General features: G+C 39.2%; 1 protein-coding gene across 1 annotated transcript in view; it reads left to right on the forward strand.

Moving 5' to 3' along the window:
- RELN (reelin) overlaps positions 1-24,144 on the forward strand; it is a 288,920-nt gene that overhangs the window by 46,079 nt on the left and 218,697 nt on the right. Inside the window, exon 2 of the mRNA XM_051610928.1 lies at positions 4,760-4,870. Within this exon, the coding sequence (XP_051466888.1) occupies positions 4,760-4,870 (111 nt within the window). The remainder of the gene's footprint in view (positions 1-4,759; positions 4,871-24,144) is intronic.

Raw genomic sequence — 24,144 nt, forward strand, 5'->3', positions numbered from 1 at the left:
GGGTCTGGTGTCCCCCCTGTCCAGCTGAGTGGTCTGTAGGGCTGGAGGGTGCTCCTCCCTTCTTTAATCACCCAAATTCTCCTCCCAAGAAAAGGTGTTGTGGAGGATGGAGCAGAACCTGGTGGACTTGTAGGTGAGACTTGCTGCTCTGTCACCTGTTGGGTGGGTGGAGAGGCTGTGCCAGGGCCCCCCTTGCCTGCCCAGCTGCAGTGCCCTGTGCAGCTGTGCCCCTCCAGATGTTTTCCAGTGTTCAGTTTGGTCTTGGCTTCTGCCTTCACTCTTGAAGTGCTGGATGCTTGGTATCAAGTGCATATGGCATGAGCCAGTGTAAAGGCAGAAACAAAGCCTGGTGGAGGGGGTCTTGGAGGGCTCTTGTTGCTGTGGGAAGGGGCAGCTGAGAGCCCTCAGCAACCAGCCCTAGTTCCTACATAAAATCACAGTCCTGTTGTTGGGCTGTGCATTAGCACAGCTTTCCTGTTCCTGGTCATTAACACTTGGCATGGGGTGTGTTTTCTTTCATTTTATGGGAATTTGATGTATTTCACCAATGGGTAAAGAAAAAAAAAAATCATCACTGAGAATGTCATGATTAATTTTTTTCCTCTTGAAGAACTATGAAATTATTCTGAAATGTATGACACGTGTATAATAACAGCCTAGTGTTCTGTTCTTAAAAAAATGTGCTAGGGGCCTTGTGCTGTTTCCCAGAGGCTTAATGAGGGAGCCATACTGTGTTGGAAATTTTTCAACAATAAAAATTGACCTGTTACATGCTCAAGTAAAATGAGGGTTGACAATCACACAAATATGTCCAAAATCAAATGCAGGCATTGCAAAATATCACTTCTTTCCCAGAGAGAAACTGGTCACCTGTTCACAGTAGGATTTTACATTATATCCTATTCAGTAAAGAATAAGATGCTTCCCCACAGGGAAACAAAATGGCAGCAAAGTACTGGCCTGGTGCCCTTCTATCAATGCTTTTCACTGACTGTTTTGCCAAGTCTTCAAAAATAACACACAGACATATTTTTTTCAACATATGTTTTTCCTCTTTGTTGGTTTAAAAGCACAAAGGGAAGAAAAGGTTCTACATTATTCACCACTTCATCATCAAACACAGGAAGAATTCATTGTTTGCTTGTTTGATTTTCTTTTTCTCTCCATAGTACTTAGTAAAAAAAAAATCTAGTCTCTTTTGATGTTCTTTTAACAAATATATCAGAAGTGGCCTCTTAAAAATAGAGCATATGTCTTGGAACCTGTGGCTACATTGAGGGAAGAATCTATTGCAAAAATACTGAAATTTGGAATCAAGAGAGTAGAAAAGCTCAATTTTGGAATTATTCAGTATATTATTGAATAATCAATGAAATTAAGGTAATTAAATATAAAGAGTTGAAGAATCAAATATAGTATATATTGCTCCTCTGCTGTGAGCAAGTTAAGCCACTGTCAGCATTTGCATATTCTTTAGAGAATTAATAGTGACTTTAAACCAATGTGTACTCTAGATGAGTCACCAGATGACTGGATTAAAAAAACCCAGCTGTTTCACTGCTGAGTGTGTATCACTCAGAATGTAGCAGTCACCTGGCAGTACCTTGCTTCAGTTCCATGGCCAGTCACTGGCTCACGATGTGTCCAGCAAGGTGGAGCAATACTGGGAGGTGGAATGTGATGTAGGGAGTGATCAGAGTTCATCAGCAATCCCTGTCAAGGACTGGTCTCTGTGTGTTAAGAGGGGGGACGAAAGGATTAAACTATGAAACAGAACCAATGGGGTAACTAAGGTCTTGGTGCATCCTCAGCCTATGAAGCTACAAGTAAAGAGAATCTACTTCACCAGGGAGATCTTTTTGTGTGGATCTCCTTGCAGGTTGTTTGCCCTTCATAATGCAGGTTAAAAAGACAAACAGCGAACAAAAAAATACCAACAAAAAAAGGCAACCAACCCAAAAAACATCCCATATGGTAGATCATAGATTTGCAATGCAGTTTATCCATGTTTAAATAAATATGGGTAAAGACTGTAGAAAAGGATGATATCAGACAGACAATAGATGTAAAGGATATTAGACTGACATAGGTGAGGAGGGAAAGAAGAAAATTTACCCTGTTGCAAAGCTATCTGCTTGATTTTTATTATTATTATTTTTAATAATTCTAGTTGGGTGCATTAGAAAGGGTGTGGTTAGTCGGTCAAGAGAGGTTCTCCTCCCCCTCTATTCTGCCTTGGTGAGGCTGCATCTGGAATATTGTGTCCAGTTCTGGGCCCCTCAGTTTAAGAAGGACAGGGAACTGCTTGAAAGAGTCCAGCGCAGAGCCACAAAGATGATGAAGGGAGTGGAACATCTCCCTTAGAGGAAAGGCTGAGGGAGCTGGGTCTCTTTAGCTTGGAGAAAAGGAGACTGAGGGGTGACCTCATCAATGTTTACAAATACCTAAAGGGTGAGTGTCAAGAAGATGGAGTTAAGCTTTTTTCAGTAATTACCAGTGATAGGACAAGGAGTAATGGATACAAATTGGAGCATAGGATGTTTAAGGTGAATATCAGAATTTTTTTTTTTACTGTGAGAGTGACAGAGCACTGGAACAGGCTGCCCAGAGAGGTTGTGGAGTCTTCTTCACTGGAGACATTCAAAACCCACCTGGACGCCTTCCTGTGTGATGTACTCTAGGTGATCCTGCTCTGGCAGGGGGGTTGGATTAGATGATCTTTCGAGGTCCCTTCCAACCCCTAGGATTCTATGATTCTATGATTCTAGTTCTCACTTTAAATTCAAAGGTAGTCAGCCTAGTGTTGGAATGTTAAATAATAAAAAGAAAAGGACAGGAGAGTATTGTGAATCAAAGAAGGTCACATGCTGCTGTAGGATTAGAAAAGCCATTCTGGCCATAGAGGATACTGCATTTAGATAATGGGAAAACCTACATGTGTTACTTAATAATTTAGGTCTTTCCAAGATGGAGCCACTGAAGCTGATAACAAGCACACAGTGATACAATCTAAAAGATGTTGAAGTAAAAATGTCAGAGTTTGCATGAACTAAATGAATACTGCAAGATTTGTCAATTCTAATAAAGAAGATAAAGATTCTAGTGTTACTTGTAGATGCTATTTGGATGATTACTGTTAGTATCTAAGAGCTCTTAAAAATACATTAAAGAGTTATTTAAATGCCCATAACCTGTAATAACCCAGGTGTCCATCTAACTTAAGTGTGTAACACTGTAATCATAGAATGGATTGGGTTGGAAGGGACCTTGAAAATCATCTAGTTCCAACCTGCCTGCCATGGGCAGGGACACCTCCCACTACACCAGGCTGCTCAGCGACCCATCCAACCTGGCCGTGAACACTTCCAGGGATGGGGCTTCCATAACTTCTCTGGGCAACCTGATCAAGTGTCTCAACACTCTCACAGGAAACCATTATCCTTTGTCCTTTCACTACGTACCCTTATGAAAGTTCCTTTCCAGCTTTTTTGTAGGCCCCCTTCAGGTAGGCCTGGAAGGCTGCTATAAGGTCTGCCCAGAACCTTCTCTTCTCTGGGCTGAACAACCCCAACTCTCTCAGCCTGTCTTCATAGGAGAGGTGCTCCAGACCTCTGATCATCTTCGTGACCCTTCTCTGGACTCACTCCCACAGCTCCGTGCCCTTCTTGTATTAGGGTCCTCAGAAATGGACACAGTCCTCCATGTGTGGTCTGGAGCAGAGGGAGAGAATCACCTGATGTGACCTACTGGTCACGCTTCTTTTGATACATCCCAGGATACAGTTTCTTTATGGCTAATTTTGAGCTTCTTATCAACCAGCACCCCCAAGGTCCTTCTCCTCAGTGCTGTTCTCAATCCATTCTCTGCCCAGCCTGTAATTGTGCCTGGAATTACCCTGACCCATGTGCGGGACCTTGTATTTGGCCTTATTGAACTTCATGAGGTTGACATGGGCCAACCTCTCAAGCCTGTCAAGGTCCCTCTGCATGGCCTGCCTTCCTTCCAGCATGCCTACCACACCAGACAGCTTGGTGTTGTCGGCAAACTTGCTAAGGGTGCACTCAGTTCCACTGTCCATGTCACTGACAGACGTTAAACAGCACCGGTCCCAGAACCAGCCCTTGAGGAACACCCCCTGTCACTGGATAACTGTAACTTATCACTCTGTCCAAGTTTGGAAAGAACAATACCATAATCCTGATTATTTCCCTGCTTTTACTATATTTTAATGCTTTGACAATTACTTACAAGCCAGGTACTTCAAAGTTACACTTTACTAACTCATTTTGTGTTTGGTGTAGCTTTGTGCTTCTAGCAAAGGCAGCTTCCCAAGCAGAGATGGCCACGACTATCCTTTTGATGTTCAGTGCTCAAGTGGTGTCTGGTTCCTGCTGCAGATGCTTACTGGTACATAACTTATTCCTTTAGGAATAGAAGCTGAATCAAACACTAGCAAATGTCTGTCATTTATCTCTAGAACAGTCAATTTCCTTTAAGTAAACCCTGAGAAAGTCATACAGGAGCAGACTGAAACTTGGCACACACAGCTTGAATGCTGAAGAAGTTGTTTGAGGAAATTACACAGGAAAGCCAATTTAAAGTCACTAAAGTGTCCTAAGTATTGGTGAAATTCAGATGAATTTGCTGTACTAAATGATGGGATCTTATTCAAGTGGAAGAATTTGCTCACAGAATATGTGTAGGATCTTAAGTACTGCTTAGAAATAATTACATGTATTTGACTTTTTTCTCATTTCAGTGACTATTTCAACTAGTACCTTCTTTGATGGCCTACTGGTTACTGGGCTCTACACCTCCACCAGTGTTCAGGCTTCCCAGAGCGTTGCTGGTTCCAGTGCTTTTGGATTTGGTAAGTCCAGTGTAATTTATATTCTGCAATCCCAGATAATGAATACTTGGTCATACAGAGGATATAAAATAACCAACATAATTATCAAAACAGGTTAATTTAGGCTGAGTAAACAACAATATATGAAAGTCAGTGGGAGCTAATGAGATGAAGCAATGGTGGCTTTTAGACAGCTTTTGTTTCTTCTTCTACTCTCTGTCTTTGGTCAGCCTAGTACTGGTGCACTGGCTTTATCAGAATTTTAAGAGCAGCTGAAGTGGTTAAAATAGCCAGTTCTAAATAGTGTGACATTTGGTATAAACTAAAGCATTTAGCCCAAGGTGTCTGACTGTTCTTGGGCTGAAAAACTGATTTCTTTGAGCTTATGTCAATCTGCTTTTCCCGTTCCCTTAACAATAGCATCTTTCTTAAAAATCAGAATGGTGTTTAAGGTATCTTTCAATAAACACCTACTTTCCATGTATGAAATCCAGAATTGTAGTAAGAGGGATAGGACAGGTTTTGTAGAATTACTATGTTTTTTAAGTCCTGCTGTTGCACTCCGCGGTAACAGCCAAGCCGGCTGCACCAAGACAAGCACTTTTGAAATGTCTCCTCTAAATGCATGGAAGTAATTACAGCTATACCTTCTGCAGTTTGTGACTTGGTAGATTTTTTATATCCTTAATAATAGTTGTAAGAATTGTATTCCTCCAATTGGAGGAAGTCAGTGACCCTTAACAGGCAATCTGGGGTCAAGGTACAAAGCTGGGTGTCAGTTGGATGGGACACCAACTGCTCTGCTCAGGCAGTAGCACATTTAAATATTCTTTTGTCTGTTAGGGTTAGACTTCAGAACTTTCTTCATAATAATCTTTCATAGTAATTGTCTCTGTCAGCATGCACGTGAAACGTGGGCAGCCTGGGCCTGTGTCATACAGCTGATGTACCTTGGCTGGCACATGAAATAATGCAACATAAATAATAGCACAGTACTTAAAGCTGTATTGAGGAATAATTTGAGAAGGGCTTTGCCTCTGTTATTAGCACCACTGATGGACCTCAAACCTTTTGCTTGGCCTTTCAAAGGGAAGAGCACAGCTGCCATGGGTATTTAATGTCTTATGTAAAATGCACCAGAAGATCCATTTTCTGGAAGAATTAGCACTGCTGTTCCTGCTTTCCCACTGTACTCTTTACAGGATAAATAGCACCTGATGGAGTAAACAAGAAGGAGAGCACTTAGCAATCTGAATTTTTTGGCGTGATGAAGTTACTGGCAAGCTATTATGGTACTATAAAATAGGTGTTTGAATCGTGTTATTTGGAAGATCATGGCCCTGCACAGCAAACTCACCGGGCAAGGTATACAAGCTATGTCTAATCACACCTACATATTTAAGAATGGAAATTAAGCAAAATTCTAATAACCATAAAAGCTTTGTGCTTTTATAAAATATATCTGTATTTTTTTCCTAAATTTGTATCTTCATCTGTGGAGCAAGACTGTTACACTGAGGCAGATGTTAAGGTAACATGTGTGGTGTGTAACAGGAAAAAAAGGTAAAATACGTTTGTGAGAACAGAGTTAATTCTAAGAGTTATATTTTCTTTCTTTTTCACTATGTATCATGCAGCCAAAGAAATAGTTCTTGGTTCCCTCTGTGAGATTATTCTGACATGAAACTTGCAGAAATTTTTATTTGGGAAACCTTCTAAGAACCCTTTTAGGTGAAAATGAATGAGCTTTTGGGGATAAAACTGAATAGCAATCATAAATATTTAACTTTTGTCCCAAGCTGAACCACTCCCTAGGTTCAGATAAAAGTAAAACTGAAACTGTAAAGCTAAAATTGGAACTGGATTGAAAGAGAAATGTGCACTTGAAATCTCCCTAAGTGAGCTGTGAGGATCTTTCAGCAAAGAAATAATCCTTAAATTGGGCTTTTAAGAATAGTTTTTCCTTCTTTGTTAGATCTCGTGATACAACAGATAGCCTGAGTTGTATTTCTCCAGTATTGTTTCCAGTCTCCTGGTCAGTGCGGTGCGCAGCTGGGACTGGTTTGCCTGCTGAAGGCCAAAGAACAATCCTGCTCTTCTCTCCCCCTTTCTCAAGCCACACTGATACCCCTCAATATCACTCGCATCCCATCTCTCTAGAGATACATTTTGGACTCCCATGAGATTTCTCCATCCCTGCATGTCCTTTCCTTCTGCTTTTGACTCTGAGGGTCCTTATTGTTGTTTGACCTCCTTTTATTACCTTGGGGCATGTGTTGGCCATGCTCTGGGGTTTACGAGCACACCACAGCTATCGCCCCCGTACACCCAGGGTGTGCATATAGTCATTTAGGGGCTCTCACTGCCTGGCTGCTTTTAATATGTCAGAGGAAAGTGGGAGACTGGAGTATTTAAAAAAATGTGTTAGAAAGTTACAAATGTAGTGGTGGGTTTGATGGAATTATGGCTTGCAAGTGAGAGTAAGTCAAGTTGAATGGGTTTGGTGGTGATAGGGGATGGCTCTGCAAGTTGGGATAAGTAGGAAAGAAGGCTCAGCTCCTTCAAAGCCACATGTGCTGGAAAGCAAGGAATGCAGTGCCATTCCTGCAATTAAAGGAGAAGATTCCAGCATATTCCCTCAGCAGCAAGTAGGGGAGCTGTGTGCTGAGGACCTGAATCTGTTCCACGGGATTGCTCCAGCTGATGGGCTGGTTGAGCTGACATGTGTGCTGGGCTGTGTACATCAAAGCCTGTCACCAGTCATACCATGTCTCCATGTGGTCTAGCTCTTCCCAGAGCTTCCTGGCTCCCTAGTAGATTTTCATACTATGCACACATGACAAATTATTTAAAAGTTAAGCTTTGTGTAATTAGTTTCATACAAACTGGAAAGTCCACAGTGGGCCTTTATACTTAAGCCCCAAGCCCCCTAATTTTATGCAAAATCATAATTACTACACTGATATTGACCTCTTAATAAATATGGAATAAACAAATAATTTCATGATAATATTTCTATATGCATTAACCTCTCAACTTACATTGAAAAGGACCTTTGAAAGTTCATGGACTCTGTTATGGTTGAGACAGTGGATTCAAAGCTCTCATTACACTGGAAAGTGTTTCCACAGGCCTAACTGGCTAACAGAACATTTTTGTTTGTTTTCTGTGTAGGTTCATACAACTTGTAATTCACTATCTTTTAAAACAGGTGTCTTCTTTCTACTGCCGGGTCCTACGTTTCTGGTGAATTTTAGGTTTTGTTTAACTCTGTGAGCTAGTTTATAAGAGGCTATGTGAGTGATGTTACCTGGAAATATTTTAGTGCCTGAACAGGGAAATTGCATCTGCTAGAAAGTAAAAAATGGAATATGATAGATCATCTTGCAGTCCTTCCTGGTTTGCAATTCTTTTTTTCTGTAGTGTGGAGGTGATCACACCTACTGTAAGCAGTACATTGAATCTTTTTGATTTAAAAAAGAATCTGGATAGTTACAAAAGTATTCCTTAAAGTATGGTGAATAATAGATTTCCTAGAAGAAATTCTGGGAGGAGCAATCACCAGAAATAATTTACTTGGCATTACATCTTGTCTTGTACCTTTTTTCTTTTTTTCTTTTTTTTTTTTAAATTATTCTGTTAACTTTTGACAGGATTAAGGCAGCCTTCACGTAATCCCCTGCTTGTTGTTTTCGTTGCATACATGTTTTCATAGCAGACCAAAACAAAAAAAACCTTTCAATTTATAGCTGAAGGGTAATTTTGATCCAGCTCTGTGTGACTTGGGAACTGGGGACAAGGATAAAAGTAGTTCCTTGGTCATGTATTCCCCTTTGGCTCACAGGTCACAACCAGTCTTAGGGCAGAGTGGCTGTTGTTGGTGCCACTGCTGGTTTTGTCCCCAGAGGTGCAAAGGGGGGGTGCCTGGGTGGCTGAAGGGCACCCAGAGAGTCATCTCCAGGAGGGTACTGCAAAAAAACAAAAATGCTTTGGTTCTGCCCCTCCAGCTCTGCTGGTGCTTTGTTCTGAACTGAGTGTTGGAGGCAGCCAAGGCTCCTGCTGCTCCTGGATGGGATGTGTGGTTTGAAGCCTTCAGAAGCCTTTTTTTTTTTTTTCTTAGCATCAGTTTATGCTCAAACACTGATGGTTTTGGGGTAATGTTTTGCTTTCAGGTTTTGACAGATAAAGGAAAATATCCCCCACTAATACTGCGAGATGGAAAAAGGCCAACTGTTGGATTTTTCTTGTTAGGTGAGGCTATAAAATTGATTCCTCCTGCTCAGTCTTTGCTTCTCCATGCTTGTTCAGAGCTTTAAAAACTAAGGAGTAATGGGTAAATGCCAGCTCTTAAGAAAAAGTTTTCAGCTGTGTACATGCTACTGCTCTTGAAGTGCAGTTTTTCAACTTAGTGAAATTGCTGTAGAACCCAGGTTTACTTTGTGAGAAGCCAAATGGGCGCCAGGACCCTCCCTTCACACCAGAGATATTTGCCAGAAACCAAACAGATGGTAAACTAGGAAGAAATGACCCTCAGTGCTCTCATTAGAACAGTTGGGGAAATTTTAATAGGCCCCTGTTTCCTTGTGCTGTATCTAATACCCTTTGAACTGCCTTTTTTGTTGTTGTTGTTTTTTTGTTACAAGTCAACTACTGCCATGTATATTTTAATAGGGATTATCAAATACAACTTGCCCAGAAGATGTACCAGCCTTCCACTGCTAATTAGCAAAGTTTAAATAATCACTGAGTTCTGGCATAATTGGAAAGAAACACTGTTTTTCCTGCCAATGCATAATTACCAATTAACATGAAGATAAAATATCTGTATAGCAGTCATACCTTGGAGAGTTTGTTAACAGTCAATTAAGTAGTGAGTTGGTGCCAAACTGACATTGGTCAAGAAAGCTGACACTTGAGTTTAGTTTAAAGATACTCTCCCCTGCAAATGGTATGTATCAAAACCCTAATGAGGATAAAACTTCCAGAATTTGTGTGTCACAGTATTTAATTACTACTTGAAAGTCTTTATGGCCAAAAGTTGACCGTTTCTACAAGTGGTTGACTATCATATGTCCCTTATGGAAAGGACTTCATTGTTACTAACACATCATCTTATCATTATCATGGTGTAGGCAGTAATTACCTATGCATACCCAACAAGAAGCTGTGTCCCTGGGTATTTTACCTGCTGGGGAGGAAAATTCCCCACATGTAGGTGGGTAAGCAGATAGCAGTGACCCAAGGTTGGAGGAACAATTGAGTCAGAGAGGAGAGGGTGTCTACACAGAAAATACTTAAACTGGCCTAGTTTGAGTCTAGTTTGACTGAGTCCTAACACACTGAGCACTTTTACCCCTTTCTGCAAGTATCCTAACCCCTGCCATGACAGCAGCAGCTCTTGGACATTGAAATCCAATTTTGCCTACTTTGCTGAGGAAGCCCCAAGTTACTTGCAGTTTAACATACATCAAAGTGAGTGATGGTGTCTCCTCTATATATTATTTTGAATGTCTTTGGAGTGTTATGAAGATGACAGTAAAATAAGTCAAGATTTAACCTTTCAAATACACCTGTAGCTCCTGCTAGTATCATGTGGTCAAGATTGGAAAGGAGAATGAACCTCTATAGAGGTGTAGCATGTGTAATGTTGCTTTTGTCTGTTAGCTTTGAATGGTGAGTGCAGATGGGTGTTTACCACCAGAGGCAACATGAAATACTTTGCAGATGAGATGAGAGGTGGTCAGTGCACTGGAGATGCACAGGAACACTTTCTGGTATGGCAGTGCTTGTAAAAGGGGCCTCTGGAGTTTTTAAACAAGAAAATGCCTTCAGAGACAGTTTTACACAGCCAAAAGCAAAGTGCTAATTGATGTGTTGGGGCCAATTTTGGTCCAATTTAGCAAGACATTTATTCAGTAGTGATGTTTTTTTCAGGTCTTATATACATCTGTTTTTCTTCCCTGGGTGGCCAGAAAATGGTATGGGGAAAAGTTAGAGCATAATTGAATTTTAATGTGATTTTTTAATTGTATTTTAATTTTCAATAAAATGTGTAGTAAAAAAAATTATGTCAAACTTTGTGAAGTGATCAGGCCTGGTTTTTGCTGCCTCGTGCTTCTGAGAAGATTCTGATCCCAGGTATGGATTTAATTTAAAATATTATAAGATACTAATGTATTCAATGTGACAAGCTGGTGATTTTTTAATTTATACTAATACTTATTGAAAGTAGTCAGTAGTGCTTTTTCAAGTGTGCAAATTGTAGGTAATTTTAAAACTGAAAAGACAGTTTATATATGAGGTGTGTGTATATTTATATATACATATGTACTTGTTCCTCACTCTCCTTTTTGCATCCTAATTTCAATTATCATGTTCAAGTGGTGTACTCTGAATGCTGTTAACCAGCAAATTCCAAATTTTTATTTTTTGTAAAAAAAACCCATACACAGTGGTGCTTGTGCCGCTATCTCCATTTTGCCAACAGTAAAATAAAGACAATGACAAATATCAGAAGTATCCCACAAGTTTGGTACCCACTTTAAGATCTCTGAGTTGAATTTCCAAGCCCTTCATTACTGCATAACCACTGGTATATTGAAAAGCTCCTGTGAGATGTGGGGAAATCTGGTACAATTTAGTAGGTTTTAGGGATTCTGGGCATGGACAAAGGTAGAGCCTAGCTGCCTGGTGCAGCTCTTGGTGGCCTGGGCTTCCTGAAGCATCACATTGACCTGCCTCTTCCCCAGGGTTCCCTCATCCCTGCACTGAGGCACTGCCCCAGGTAAGGTACTTAACTAGTTCATCAAGGATCCTGCACTGTCTTCCCAACACTTGAATCACAGCTACACCCCAGTGTAGGTATTCTTCAGGCCTCTGAATCTTGGAGATCAAACCATTTTGTCTACTCTCAGAAGTAACCCCATAAATGCAGTTTCCTGGGCTACGTCAACTGCTTGCAGGTGAACTGGTGTGGAGACATCACCTGCCTAAATTCTGCTGTGATCAAGAGACAGACAGAGCCCCAGCATAACTGCTAGAATCTGCTATACGAGATTAACTCAAATTTTCTTATACAGTGCTGAATTGGGCGAAAACCAGACAAACCTTGGGAGAGAAGGATGGGGGGGACGATCACTTACATGCAGTTGGTCTGGCCATTTTCTTGCATCATAAATTATTGGTTGAAATATTTGTAGAGGCTGAGGCCTTGACCTGCCTGTTCTTCTACTTCAGGAGGCACTGAGGGGAGTAGCCAGGAAGCAAGACGTTTACTTCTGACTGATGGTCCATGGTGTCCTCTGTTTGTGGGGAAATGTGTGGAAGTTTGCTCAGCTTCCTGCTCTCACTTTATGTTACTTTAAAATCCATTTTCCCTTTTTTTATGGGTAAATCATTCCTGTTTGGCATTAATTAGAGAAATGTCAATGTATGACTCGGTTCTCTTTTATTTTATTTTCTAATCTAAACAATAATATTTGTCTTATTTGTTCACCAGTTAGAGTGTGAACTCTAAAGCAAGGACTTTCTCCTTTATTATTCTATACAGATGTGCTGGCACAATAAAACTCTATCTTTAACTGTTCATGACTACTTATAATATGGATAAAAGTCAAGGAAACACTAATTAAGCCTTCATTGATTGCAGCAACAATAACAAAATACTTTCCCCACTAAAAGGCGTTGTCATTATGTTTTGAGAGCTCCATTCAGCTGGATTGACAGGCTGAAGTTGCATGGTAATTCATAACAGAGAGGTATCTTTTTAATAAAGTAGGGGGAAAAGGCCATCATCTGGGAGTTCAGTGCCATCTTAACATTTCATTCTGTGTGTGCCTCAAGAATATATTAAGCAAATGTTCCCATGGCTGCATGAACTTCACACTGCCAATGTGCCTGCCCACATCGTTTCTCGTCCCAGGCCTGTTTGTGTGATGCCTGTTTGTGTTGTGCTGTGACACTCAGCCAGAGCCCCCTCTCCCCAGCCCTCCTGTTGTGCCAGTCCTATTATTTCCCCTGCATTTTGTGTTTATCAGGACGTGATCACATACTCAAGCTGAAATTAGCGGGCTTTTGGACTTCATCAATTAAGATGCATTGAAGCCTCTTGCAAATGTGAAAGGATATCGGGAAACGGTTATTATTGTAATTTTGAAGACAAGTTTGTAAACTGATTTCTGGCATATTATGACAAACGAACATTGTGATCAGACTGCTTCCCCCATATCTGCCAATTTGTTGTGTTTCAAAGTGGAGTTGATTACATGTGGTGCAAATTCAGGCTTACAGGAAAAGGGAGCTCAAGAGCCCCCTGTTAAGAGCCTGATCATCACCTGCCCTACCAGCTGATTTCACTGTTTGCTTGTCTGTTACCAGTGTTGTGACTGATGAACATTTGTGTGTTCTCAGAGAGGGTTCATGAGAACAATCTACTCCAGGTCTTGTAAAATGAAGAATCCAGTTTTAAGAATATGCTAATGACAGTCAGTGGCTCTTTGTGGGTAATGATTTTGTATGGTTACATCTTTATCAGATGCTAAAATACGTGAACTAGAGAAGAAGGAGACCAAGAACATGTGGGCTGGCTTCTTGCTCCCTTGGTGCACTGAGGGAAGGGCACAGACTCTGTGCTGCTCCCACTGTCACCAGCAGTGTGGGTAGGTGGAGGAAAGAAGGAATTATACCTTTGTATGGGCACAAGGTCATGTTCACACCTTGTGCCACAGCAAAAATAGTGATTTTTTTTCCTGATCACAGGACTCTGCAGAGATCAGAAAATTTGAGGTTAGATTGAGGTGAAAACTGTGAAATTACTAAAGGCACTTGTTCATATGTGATCAGCACCTTGCAAGAGCCTGAGCTGGTCCTAAAGTGATTTCAGTCCAGACATCCTTGCTACTGAATCCCTAGGAAGAAAAAGTGCAGTCCTTCACATGAAGTCCTTACTCCTTTGGAGTAGGGTTGTTCCTCAGTTCTGCTCTGCTGGATTTTATTACTGAATGATGTCCATTATTCCAGGGTGATCACTTCAGTGCAGGCATGACTCATTTTGTGAGGCATCTTATAAAGTTCTTGAAAGAGAAGGAGAAAAAATATTATTTAAAATTTCTTTAATGAAATACCTGTGTTCATATTTTATTGGTTTGTCTACTGTTTGAATTCCATTACTTATGGTGACATACTAGGCCTACTGTCCCACGGATACTGGCTTTTGCTCCTGAAAAGAAAGAAAATATGCCTTTTCTTTCAAAACTATAACATCAAGGTATTAAAATCTTAAACCAGGATTTTTTTACATTTACCAAATAAGTCAATATAACATAATTCTTGTCTAATTTCAACCTCCAGGAAAATGAATGCAATTATTAAAATAAGTGCAGTTCATAACCAGAGTAATAGTCTTTTCATAAGCCTTGGCTTGAACTGATTGCATGCTTGAAGGAAACAAACATCCAGGAAAAATCCATGAGATTCTCAAGTACAATATCCAGGCTCGTTGCAGGGAAGTACAGATGCTTTGCAGCTGTGTGAAAATGTTTTGTTTTCGTTTCTGTTTTCCAAATAACATCAAATTGAATAGCTGAATGTTGAAAGACCTCATGGTGTTTTGGGAAGTCTTGGTGTTGGTCAAAGAGCCCTCATGGAATTCCAGTTGATTTAAATAAAACTATTTAAATAATTACTTGACAGCAGTATTTTGGTAGCGTTACAGAAAGCAAATAAACATTTTGAAAACCAGATTATTAATAAATCAGTATTCTGCTTCTCTAATACTGAGATTGGCTGCGTGCCTGTTTCTGGACAAGTAACTGACACAAGTATTTTGTGACACTAGACTCATACTCTGGTCATGTGGCATCACAGTCACCTTGATGTTCTCTGACATGCTGGAAAGATGATGTAATTATTAGAAGGCTGAATCAATAAATGCTGACAGCATTAGCTGTTAAGATGAAGAATATAAGCATTAATGAAGTCTAGATTAAAAAAATATATATTTAAGAGCTGCTTTATCCCACAAGTCTTAATTTTTAGAAGGATTAAGTGTAATGTTTTTATTTTGATATGAATAGTGAATTAGTTGAAATACTCCATCTGCTTGCTCAGCACATCTATATGTTGAGTTCATTAGTTTCTCCCTGTAAATGAAACATTACTATTTTTAGATTCCATAATAAAGGTCTGGGTAGAGGTTTTTTCTTATTAGCTACCTACTTAAATTTATCACTGAACATGTAATAAGTAATATCACAGGCACCACTGACCATTCAGTAGTAATAATTCACTCAGGCAGATTTGTGATAACCTTTGCTTAAGGAGGGGAAAGATGTAATGAACTCTCTAAAAAAATGTTCAGTTATAATCTGCCAAGAGTTTAACCCAAATAAACTGGGGTGTGCTTTAAGCTGCATTTTTCCCTGAGACAATCAGAGGTGTAGGCTAGCTCCAAATTGAAGATTGGGTAAAGATTTAGAATTAATAGGGAATTCTGACTTGCTCTGAAGAATTAATTAAATGTGTGTGATAATTTAAATGATTTCTTGCTTAGCATGGGACAAATAAATGTTTTTTTTTATTCTCTACTGAAATATGCTAAGCAGGAAATGTAAAATTCAAGCACATTTTCTGTCCTGAGAAATATTTTGAGGAATTTAGTTACAGAATTTTTAGTTTTTTAAAAACCAGGAACACTTAGGGTTTTCTTCTGTGTTTTACTGCTAGATGGATCTCCTCAGCCTATTTCTGAGGATTCTTTCATCAGGTACTTCATTTTTGCTGTGTATAATGTGGGGAACTTGGCTGGCTGGCTGAGGTGTTCATGCACAGATGTGCCTTCACATGCCTTGTTTTCCAAGGACTGACACTGAAATAGAGTATTCTGAAGATGTCATATTCTGACACTAGCTGCTGTGCAGAGGAATTTTGAAAAACATCTTGTCATACTCAGTTATGGCAGGGGGTTGTGGTGAGCACCTGAGCCTGTTGCCCTGGGGCTTCTGTCCTGCTCTGGGGAGGACCAGCACTTCGGGGACATGGATCACCTTACCCTGCAGCAGTCATCTGAACTAGTCAAATATCTTATCTCTAAAACTACTAATTCCTTTATGCTCTTTTTAGAAGTAACCAAAGAGCATAGCTTAGCTCTGGACCTCAACACAAAAAGTGATGGATCACATTTTCTTTTTTATGTGACACAACAATGTAGGACGGTAAAACATATAAAGCTGCAAGGACAACTATAGTCTATTACAATATGGTATCAGTCATATTGTTAATTTTTAGACTAGCTGAGGGGGTGATTTTGTGGGAAAAAGCAAACCTGAAGGGAGCTGTAGCTATGCTTGGTAGTCAGTATAGAAGATGTAGAAGATCTGTACTGTTCTTCAGGGCAAATGGAAAAGTGTGTTGTTGAGCTGATTAACCACTGAAACAATAAGGTTAAGCTGGACTCTTCCTGAAGTTTTGTAAGTTGTTGGTTTCACAGGTATGCTCACGGAAGAAGTTGTAGTCACTTCACGTAGGAAAAAGCTAGATTCAGTGAACTCCTAGGAGTGGGACAGATTGGCTCATAGAAGACTGAGGGACTTTGTGAAGCAGAACGCTTTGTTACATAGGGTTTTGATTTAATAGCATATGAAGCATTTTACATGATTGGGATGTTTCTTAGAAAACTAGCTTTTAAGATCTTAACTGTCATCATGAAAGAAGTGTAAAGTGTGTTAGAAGTGTGCAATAATGCATGGGGGAAAAAGTAGTCTATTTCAAGTAGGTTATGAGACTACTAAAAGTTTAATATAGAGAAGTTAGGGATCATAGCAGAGGACTTCCATCTGGTAGATTTACTTTAATATTCAAAGCATAAATTTACAAACCAGACAGAAGAAAAGGACTGTGATATTTGTCTTTTAAGTAAAATGCAAACAAAACCCTGACTCTTCAGTAAGAGCCCTTCCTATTCTTTCCCCACAGTTGAGGTAAGGTCAGCTTACAACTGGTTAATTTTCTCTCTCTTGCTTTTCTGTGATTGAACTTTACAACATTGACATTTGTCAGTAAAATATGGAGATTGTGTATTTGTGAAAAATTGCTAAGGGAATTTTGGTATAGTTCCAGCTTAGTGATTGCTTTGCACTCAATTAAATCTGAAATACAGATTTTTACACTTAAGAAGGAAATGCAGAATTTTGTCATCTGAGATTTGCAAAAGAATGTGTTGAGGCTTGTATGAATTCCTGATCTCTTCCCTTCCATTCTTATCTTTAGGAAGGTGGATAATGCCTAATTACAGTCCCAAGCAAAAAAGTCATCTGGGCCAGAATATACATTCAGACATCTCAGAGTAGGAATATCCACTGCCACCCTATTATGCTCCATCTAGGAGCAGAGTCAACCATCCATACCCAGACATCTGCAGCAAGTTGAGGTTACCTATGTTATCACCCACCCTCCAGCACCTGCCATCAGGTATTGTATCTTCTGGATGCCTGAAGTGTCTCAGGTGTTGGTAGATATCACTGTGCAGTTGATGTAGCTGGTGACACGTAGGGAATTAGTGTCCTAAGGCAGACAAAAGTCCCATGCTCTGGGCTGATTAGACATCCACTGTCTATGAAGAGCCAAGACCCCTCCCTCACTCATGTGCAGGCACATCTACATGGGCTCCTGCTGCTGCTGAGTCCTATCCTGGCTTTTCTCCTTCAGAGACTCAGGGTGTTGTCTGATTTTGGTAACAAACCACTTCACAGGTCAGCTTTGGGAATATCTGAAGTGCAGCTGTAGTTTCCTTTAAACATAGCTTAAAAATTACAAGAAGCAACTATCTTTATTTATTAAGTACATTTATTTAAGTGAAAATCTGTTTCATGACATCTTGATGGCACAGGGTAAGAAAAAGAAGGAAAGGTTTGTGTTAACACGATCTGGTTTTATGCTGGCTGTGGAATTTGTGCTATTGCAAACCCTCTGAAGTGCTTCCTGAAAAGCTGGTGTAGAAGAGTCTCGCCAGGACAAGTGGCTTTTCATGCATTGTTTTACTGACTCACATTTGATAGTTTCCCATGTGCATTCAAAGGCTGAATTCCAGTCTCTAGTGAGTGACTCAGAAAGCATTTACTTTTGAACTGAATTCTTTTGCAATTTCCAACAGAGACATCTGCTGACCAGTTATGAGAGGGTCCAGGTTCTTGAGTCCTATCTTTTGTAATTTTGTGGCATGATTTATTTTGACCCTTCTCTGCTTATCCTAGATATTTCTTTTAGAAGTTAATGAAAGGAAATATAACTTAAAAACCAATACCGATTATTTGAAAAATCCCACATATATGGAAACTCATCCAACTAGTGCTTACTTTCATGAATCACCATCTAACACAAATAACAAGAGTCTGCTTTGTCTTTATTTTCATTGTTTGTTTTAATTTGCAATTTTTTTCTTCTGTGCGGTGTGAGTAAAAGAAAATGTATAGTATTCCCTCTACTTTGTCACAAAACAAAACAATTTGAAGGCAAGTAGTTGTACCAGAGAAAACACATGAACTCTGGAACTGATAAAAATGGGATACTGTCAAGTTAATATTTTCAGGGGAAATAACCACATGACAAAATACTTTGAATCACAAATTTTTAGTGATAATTCTAAACACAGAGGAACTTGGGCTTTAACATTAAATTCTCATCAATTTTCTTTGCAATTTGTTTCTTGAGTTATTTTTTTTAAGTATAGTTCTACAGTTTTTGAGGTAACAAATTGAAAAACTATCAATATAATTAGAGCAGCCATGACATTCAACAAAGCAAAAACTGATAGCATGGTAGGAAGCTATAAGTAGTTTAAGAATTATTCTAATCATGGGGAAAAAATCTTAGAGCCTTCATAAGCTGCTTCTGTATTTTTCATCCCATGAGGACAGATAATAAATTTGAAGTGTTTCAGGAATCCAATGAAATGAAATTACTTTTGGGTTTTTTGTTTTTGTTGGTTGTGTTTGGTTTTTTTTAAGAAAAGGTTTTTGGGAGGAAAATATATGATCATACTGCAGGCAGGTTGCTATTGAAGTAGAGCACTGCTACACCACTTTGTACGCATCAAGAGTGGTACCTGCAGCAACATTCATGTAATGGAGTCATAAAATAAGTTGAACTATATTAACAAGTGCTAACCTCTCCATTTAGCAGAGATATTTTCTGTCTAAAAAAAGGAGCTTCCAAAGGTTTGTTTTGAAAATAATAAATGACCAAATTAGTACAAGTTTCTAAAAGCAAATTTCTGACATTGGTTATCAGATAAAAACCATGTAAACTGTGCTGCTTCTGAGAAAGATTTCCTTTTCTTCGAGAGGAGATAAGTTAGTAAGGTATTAACTTCAGGGCTTGACCACAGTCTAAGCTTGTTTCAGCAGTCCTGGTGGCAATGAACCGTCTCCAGGAGGTACCTTCCAGTTTGGCTCTGGTTCCTGCAGCAGTCATGACAATGGTGCTGTAGCTTGAATGTCTGTGGATTTAAGCCCTGTCTTTAAGCTGGTTAGAATCACTTTATCTCCCAAATTCGTGTTGCAAAATTGTTTCAATGCTTCATTTGCCTAGTGATTAAGAAGGATCTAAATTACAGTAAATTTATTCAGCTACAGTTTCCACCCTTTGTTCTTATATCATGATTGTCTTTTGGCTTAAACAGTTCCTTTACAGCCCTGTTATATTTAGCTACAGCAGTCATCCTCTCTCTAAACAAGACAAGCTTTTTCTGTCTCCTTTTATGACATATTTTACATTCTTATCATCATCCTGGTAGTCCTTCTCTGCAGCTGCTCCAGCCTAAGTTAATCTTTTGAACACAAGCCTTCATAATTATGCACAATAATTGATGTCTTAGCAATGCTTTACCAGTACCATACTCGCCCCATCGTTACTAGAAATAATTGAGCTGATAAATTCTAGGGCAGTGTTTGCCTTTTTTCACAGCAGTAGCTCACTGTGATTGACTAATGTGGATTGAGCTTTCTCCTCCTCAGTCAACTCTAGCTTACAGTTGAAACTATTCTTGTTACTATCTGAAGTGCATGACCTTACACTTTCTACAAGAGGCAAAGAATCTGCTTTATACACTTTTTTTCCAGCTGTTAATCTTACTCTGTTTAAAAAGGTGCCTGATTTCTAGTTCTAATGTCTTTCATTTTAGCTTCCAGGAGCTGGTTCTTGCTGTGACTTTTTGGTGTGTCTGAAAGTCCTTTATTAGGCGATTTTTTCTTTTTGTTAGGATACTCATCTACTGAAATAAAACTTGTCAATTTGTATAAATAAATTATAATCTATAGAGATTGAACACCAAGGATTTATTTTGTGTAAAGAACCTTTTATATATATATAAGCAGAAGGTATAAGGCACGTTAGCTTTTTTCCAGACTCTAGCCATTTTCAGCTGCCTTCTAAACATATGAACCCCAGCATCAGGTATTCTTGTAGCCTTAATTCCTTGTCCCTGCAGGTCTGTGGGTGTTCTCTTTTTCAAAGACTATTTTTAAGGTAGACTTGGTTTCAAAAAGACTTTGCTTACCCCATATTCCATGTGACTGACCTGACTCGGGATTTGTTCCCACTTGGCCAAAGTTTGCATCTTTCAGAGTGTCACAGTTGGTGATTTCAGATCTGCTTCCAGATTACTGATGAATAAGCTGACTAACAGCAGTACTCATGGAAGTGCTGTTTAATGGTGATTTATAGGGGAGGACAACTGGTCTAAGTGATTCAAGTGCTTAATACCATAAGTATATGGTTTGATATTGCTTTGAATGTAGGGAAATTGCATTCTTAGGTAAAGTGCCTCAGGAGAGGCTGAAAAATTGTATTCTGTAACTAAGTGAATTGGTGTTGACAAAATACAACTTTCAGAATACTGTGGATACCAAAGTATTATTTCAGTGAAAACAGATTCTCTCATTCTCCTGCTCTGCTAATGAACAATGGGGAAGAGTAGTTATTATGTGAAATTCAGGCAGTTCAACAAGAATTCACTTGATTAATACATGCAGAATAATACATGTTAGTCAAATACTGTTTTCCTCTGAGATCCCATTAAAAAAATTGATCAAAGTTTAATTACAACATAGGCCGGTTATGTTTAGATGACACTGAAAACATCAAGGCCCTTCAAATAATGGGAATGAAACAAAGGGAACTGAAAATTGTCCTGAGCCAAATGGGAAGTCTGCAGATTTCACTTTCAGTCTCAAATGGCTGCACAGTGGAGAGAAGTGCTCTTCTGGTGATGGCATGTTGAAATGAAATTGTGTTTTTCATTATTAGTCTTTTTAGTTCCAGAAGTTGCCTGAGGACTTCACAGGCAACAGTGTGCTCTTGGATTTTGTGAGCACACAGTTCTGAGGAGGTCAGTGATGTGACGGAGAAACCCCTGACCAGTGTACACTGGATTTCATGAGTCATGGTGGTTTGCTTTGAAATCAGGTGTTTGGTATTTTCTTGGATCTATTTCTTCTCAAGAGGGCAGGTGAAGATATCTCTGTTCTGTAGTTCTCCAGTGAGGATTGTCATTTGAGAGCTACTTGAGTAATCAGGTTGAAGGGTTTGGTTGCAGAGCAAATCCTAACAGAGATATTTGAGGTCTATGGAAAGTGTGGAAGGAGGTAGAGTAGGAACAATGGGATGGTGGAGAGATTGAGGGGAAGGAGGCTTGCTAAAGCAATGGGAGAGAGGGAGAAACAGGCTTTAGAACAGAGGAACCAAAAGGGATGAAGCTGTTAAAATCAAAGAGTATCTACTTCTTCCTTGGGAAAAATTAATCCAAGAACTCAGATGTTGGGTTCAGAGGAGTTAGAACAAATGGTTTGTTCAAAATGTATAAAAGTTTCTAAGTCAGTCTTCAATTCACAGTCAGTGTTTCTGGAATGTTCTGCAATATGTGGCACCACTGCATTTTTTAGTTTAATGTGACACAATCCATTGGTGGTCCTTCAGGAAGGAGTGAAGAATGGGATGTTCTTTCTTTGAGTGGGTATATATCATAGCTCAGTAAAGCTCCATGGGAAAAACAAGCCTGGAAGCAGAAGTACTGGCATACCTGCTTTGATCATCAGACCAAACAAAAGGCTTTCCTTGCAGAAATCTCATCTGGACGGAAGTGTCAGAAACCCTAAAATAAGATATGCTGGATTTTAAGATGTATTTTATGCAAGAAAATATTGTACTGATGTAACAGCAGGATCTCTAGGAAGGAATATGTGATCAAACTGGTGTATTCTCTAGTGGACATCCGATTCTAACAGGATTAATAGACCTTATACTGTACTGGCTTATTCATTTTCCCTGTAAGAAGACCCATACTGATATGAAGCATTTATATGTACAACTCTACTGGCAGAGATGTAGTTATTTATCTGTTGCTTTCTTGTCCACATACTCTGAGGCATTGAAGGCTCAGCTTTGAATATAGCCATGCATTTATTCTTATGAATAATGCTTCACATTGAAATTACACACTTCAGCAGCAAAGATTTGTTTGTTTTGTAAGGCATTTGTCTGGAAGATGATTTTCAACTTTCCTATACTAATATTGCATCTTTTGTTACATTCACAACCTAAAATCACCATAGAGAGGTCATCAGAAACAACCCCTGCCTCACCCACCACTACTTTTCAGTGATTTATCATGACCTCTCTTCACTTCAGGCTTTTTTCTGCTAATGTTCTTCTTTAAACAATCTTTGAGTGAGTCTTACTTTTTTCCTACTTCAAAAAGTAAATTAAATTTACTGGGGTAGCTATCCCTAATGGAATGATTCTCCTAAAAAAATACACCCAGGTCACACATCTCTGAAAACTGCCATTTGCACTGAGTGAGTAAAATTAGTTATGAAAAGTTTTAAAGTCTCTGAATGCCACATCTGCTGTGAATACTGGGTATTTGTTTTGGCTTATGAACTGTGATCCCTAACACGAGTCTTTATTTTTATAGCCAATGCAAAAAGAAGATGCCCGATAGCAATAAAGATTTCTTTCCTTCATCTGCTTGGAAATAGCTGCATTGCAAGCCTAGCCAAGGGGAATCACAATCTCTTTTTATTGCAGATACTAATTTTTTGTTCTCCATAATCTTTATTATCAAGCAAAGCTTGAAACTTTTGTGCAACTGGATGAGACATAAGTTACAGGTAGCCTTCTGTGGAGCCCACCACAGGTGCCTGTCCATCTGTGTTGTTTACAAAAGAAGTGTAATAATTTACTGCATGAGGACTGGCTCATTAAGCATCTAAAGTGTAGGTTCAAGTGGTCTGGTCCATAGCCATGGGAGTTATCAGGGTCTAACTGCTCAAGTGTTTACTCACTTTTTCTGAAAGTTTTACAACTTCGTATATTCTTATCAGTAGCTGCCTTAAGTAGCAGAGAGCTAATTTGTAGATGCCCACATGAACCTAATTAATCACAGGAGTGATTGCAGCAGAGCCAAACGTAATGGTAAGATAGTTCAAGTGGTAGAAGTTACTGATGTGGGTTGGATAGATCTGGGCTTAGGTCATGCTATGTTCAGAGTCTGTGTATTTGCACGTAATTAAATGCTTTATTTCCTATTTAAAAAAAAAAAAAAGTATTAAAATTTATCATTTAAAAAGAACAAGGAAAAAAGAAGCATTAAAAAGCTGGGAGATAATATTGCATATTTGTAGTCTTTCCATTATTATTATTTCTTTATGGCTATCAAAATATGGCTATCTATTTTAAACTATATTCCCTAACAGCTATTTTACTGTCTACTACATACACAGAGCTGTGTAAGTAATAATAACCTGCATGTATCTCCAAAATAAATTCCTTCAAACCTATATGCAGAGTATCAGCAGCCCTTGAGCTTTTGACATATGGCCAGGACTGCCTGCAGCTCCAGTTGTGCCCTGCTAGTATTTCAAAACACTTACATGAAAAATAAATGGAAAACTAACCATGGAGATTATTTCAAATTTAAATATGGTGGTTCATTAAGATAAACTGCAAAATAAAGGCCAGGCAGTGTTACAAACATGGAGCATATAACATTAATTACAGCCACAATTAGTGGTCACAGAAGTGATTATTTCTGGGGACACGGGACGATTCCCCACTCCTTCATTTCTTTGCCTGCTTGTACACAGGGAACAGCTTCCTCAAGAGGTCACAATGGTGCTTTTTCAGCTTCACTCCAGGATGGCTCTGTTGCTGAGAGTTCACTCATATGAAAGAAGGCTTTGATCTACCTGAGAAGCAGGTTTTTCAATAAAATCTCCTTCCTCAGTGGTGATTTGGTCACTGCA

This window comes from Apus apus, chromosome 1 (assembly GCF_020740795.1).
Source record: "Apus apus isolate bApuApu2 chromosome 1, bApuApu2.pri.cur, whole genome shotgun sequence".
In the NCBI taxonomy this organism is placed as follows: domain Eukaryota; kingdom Metazoa; phylum Chordata; class Aves; order Apodiformes; family Apodidae; genus Apus; species Apus apus.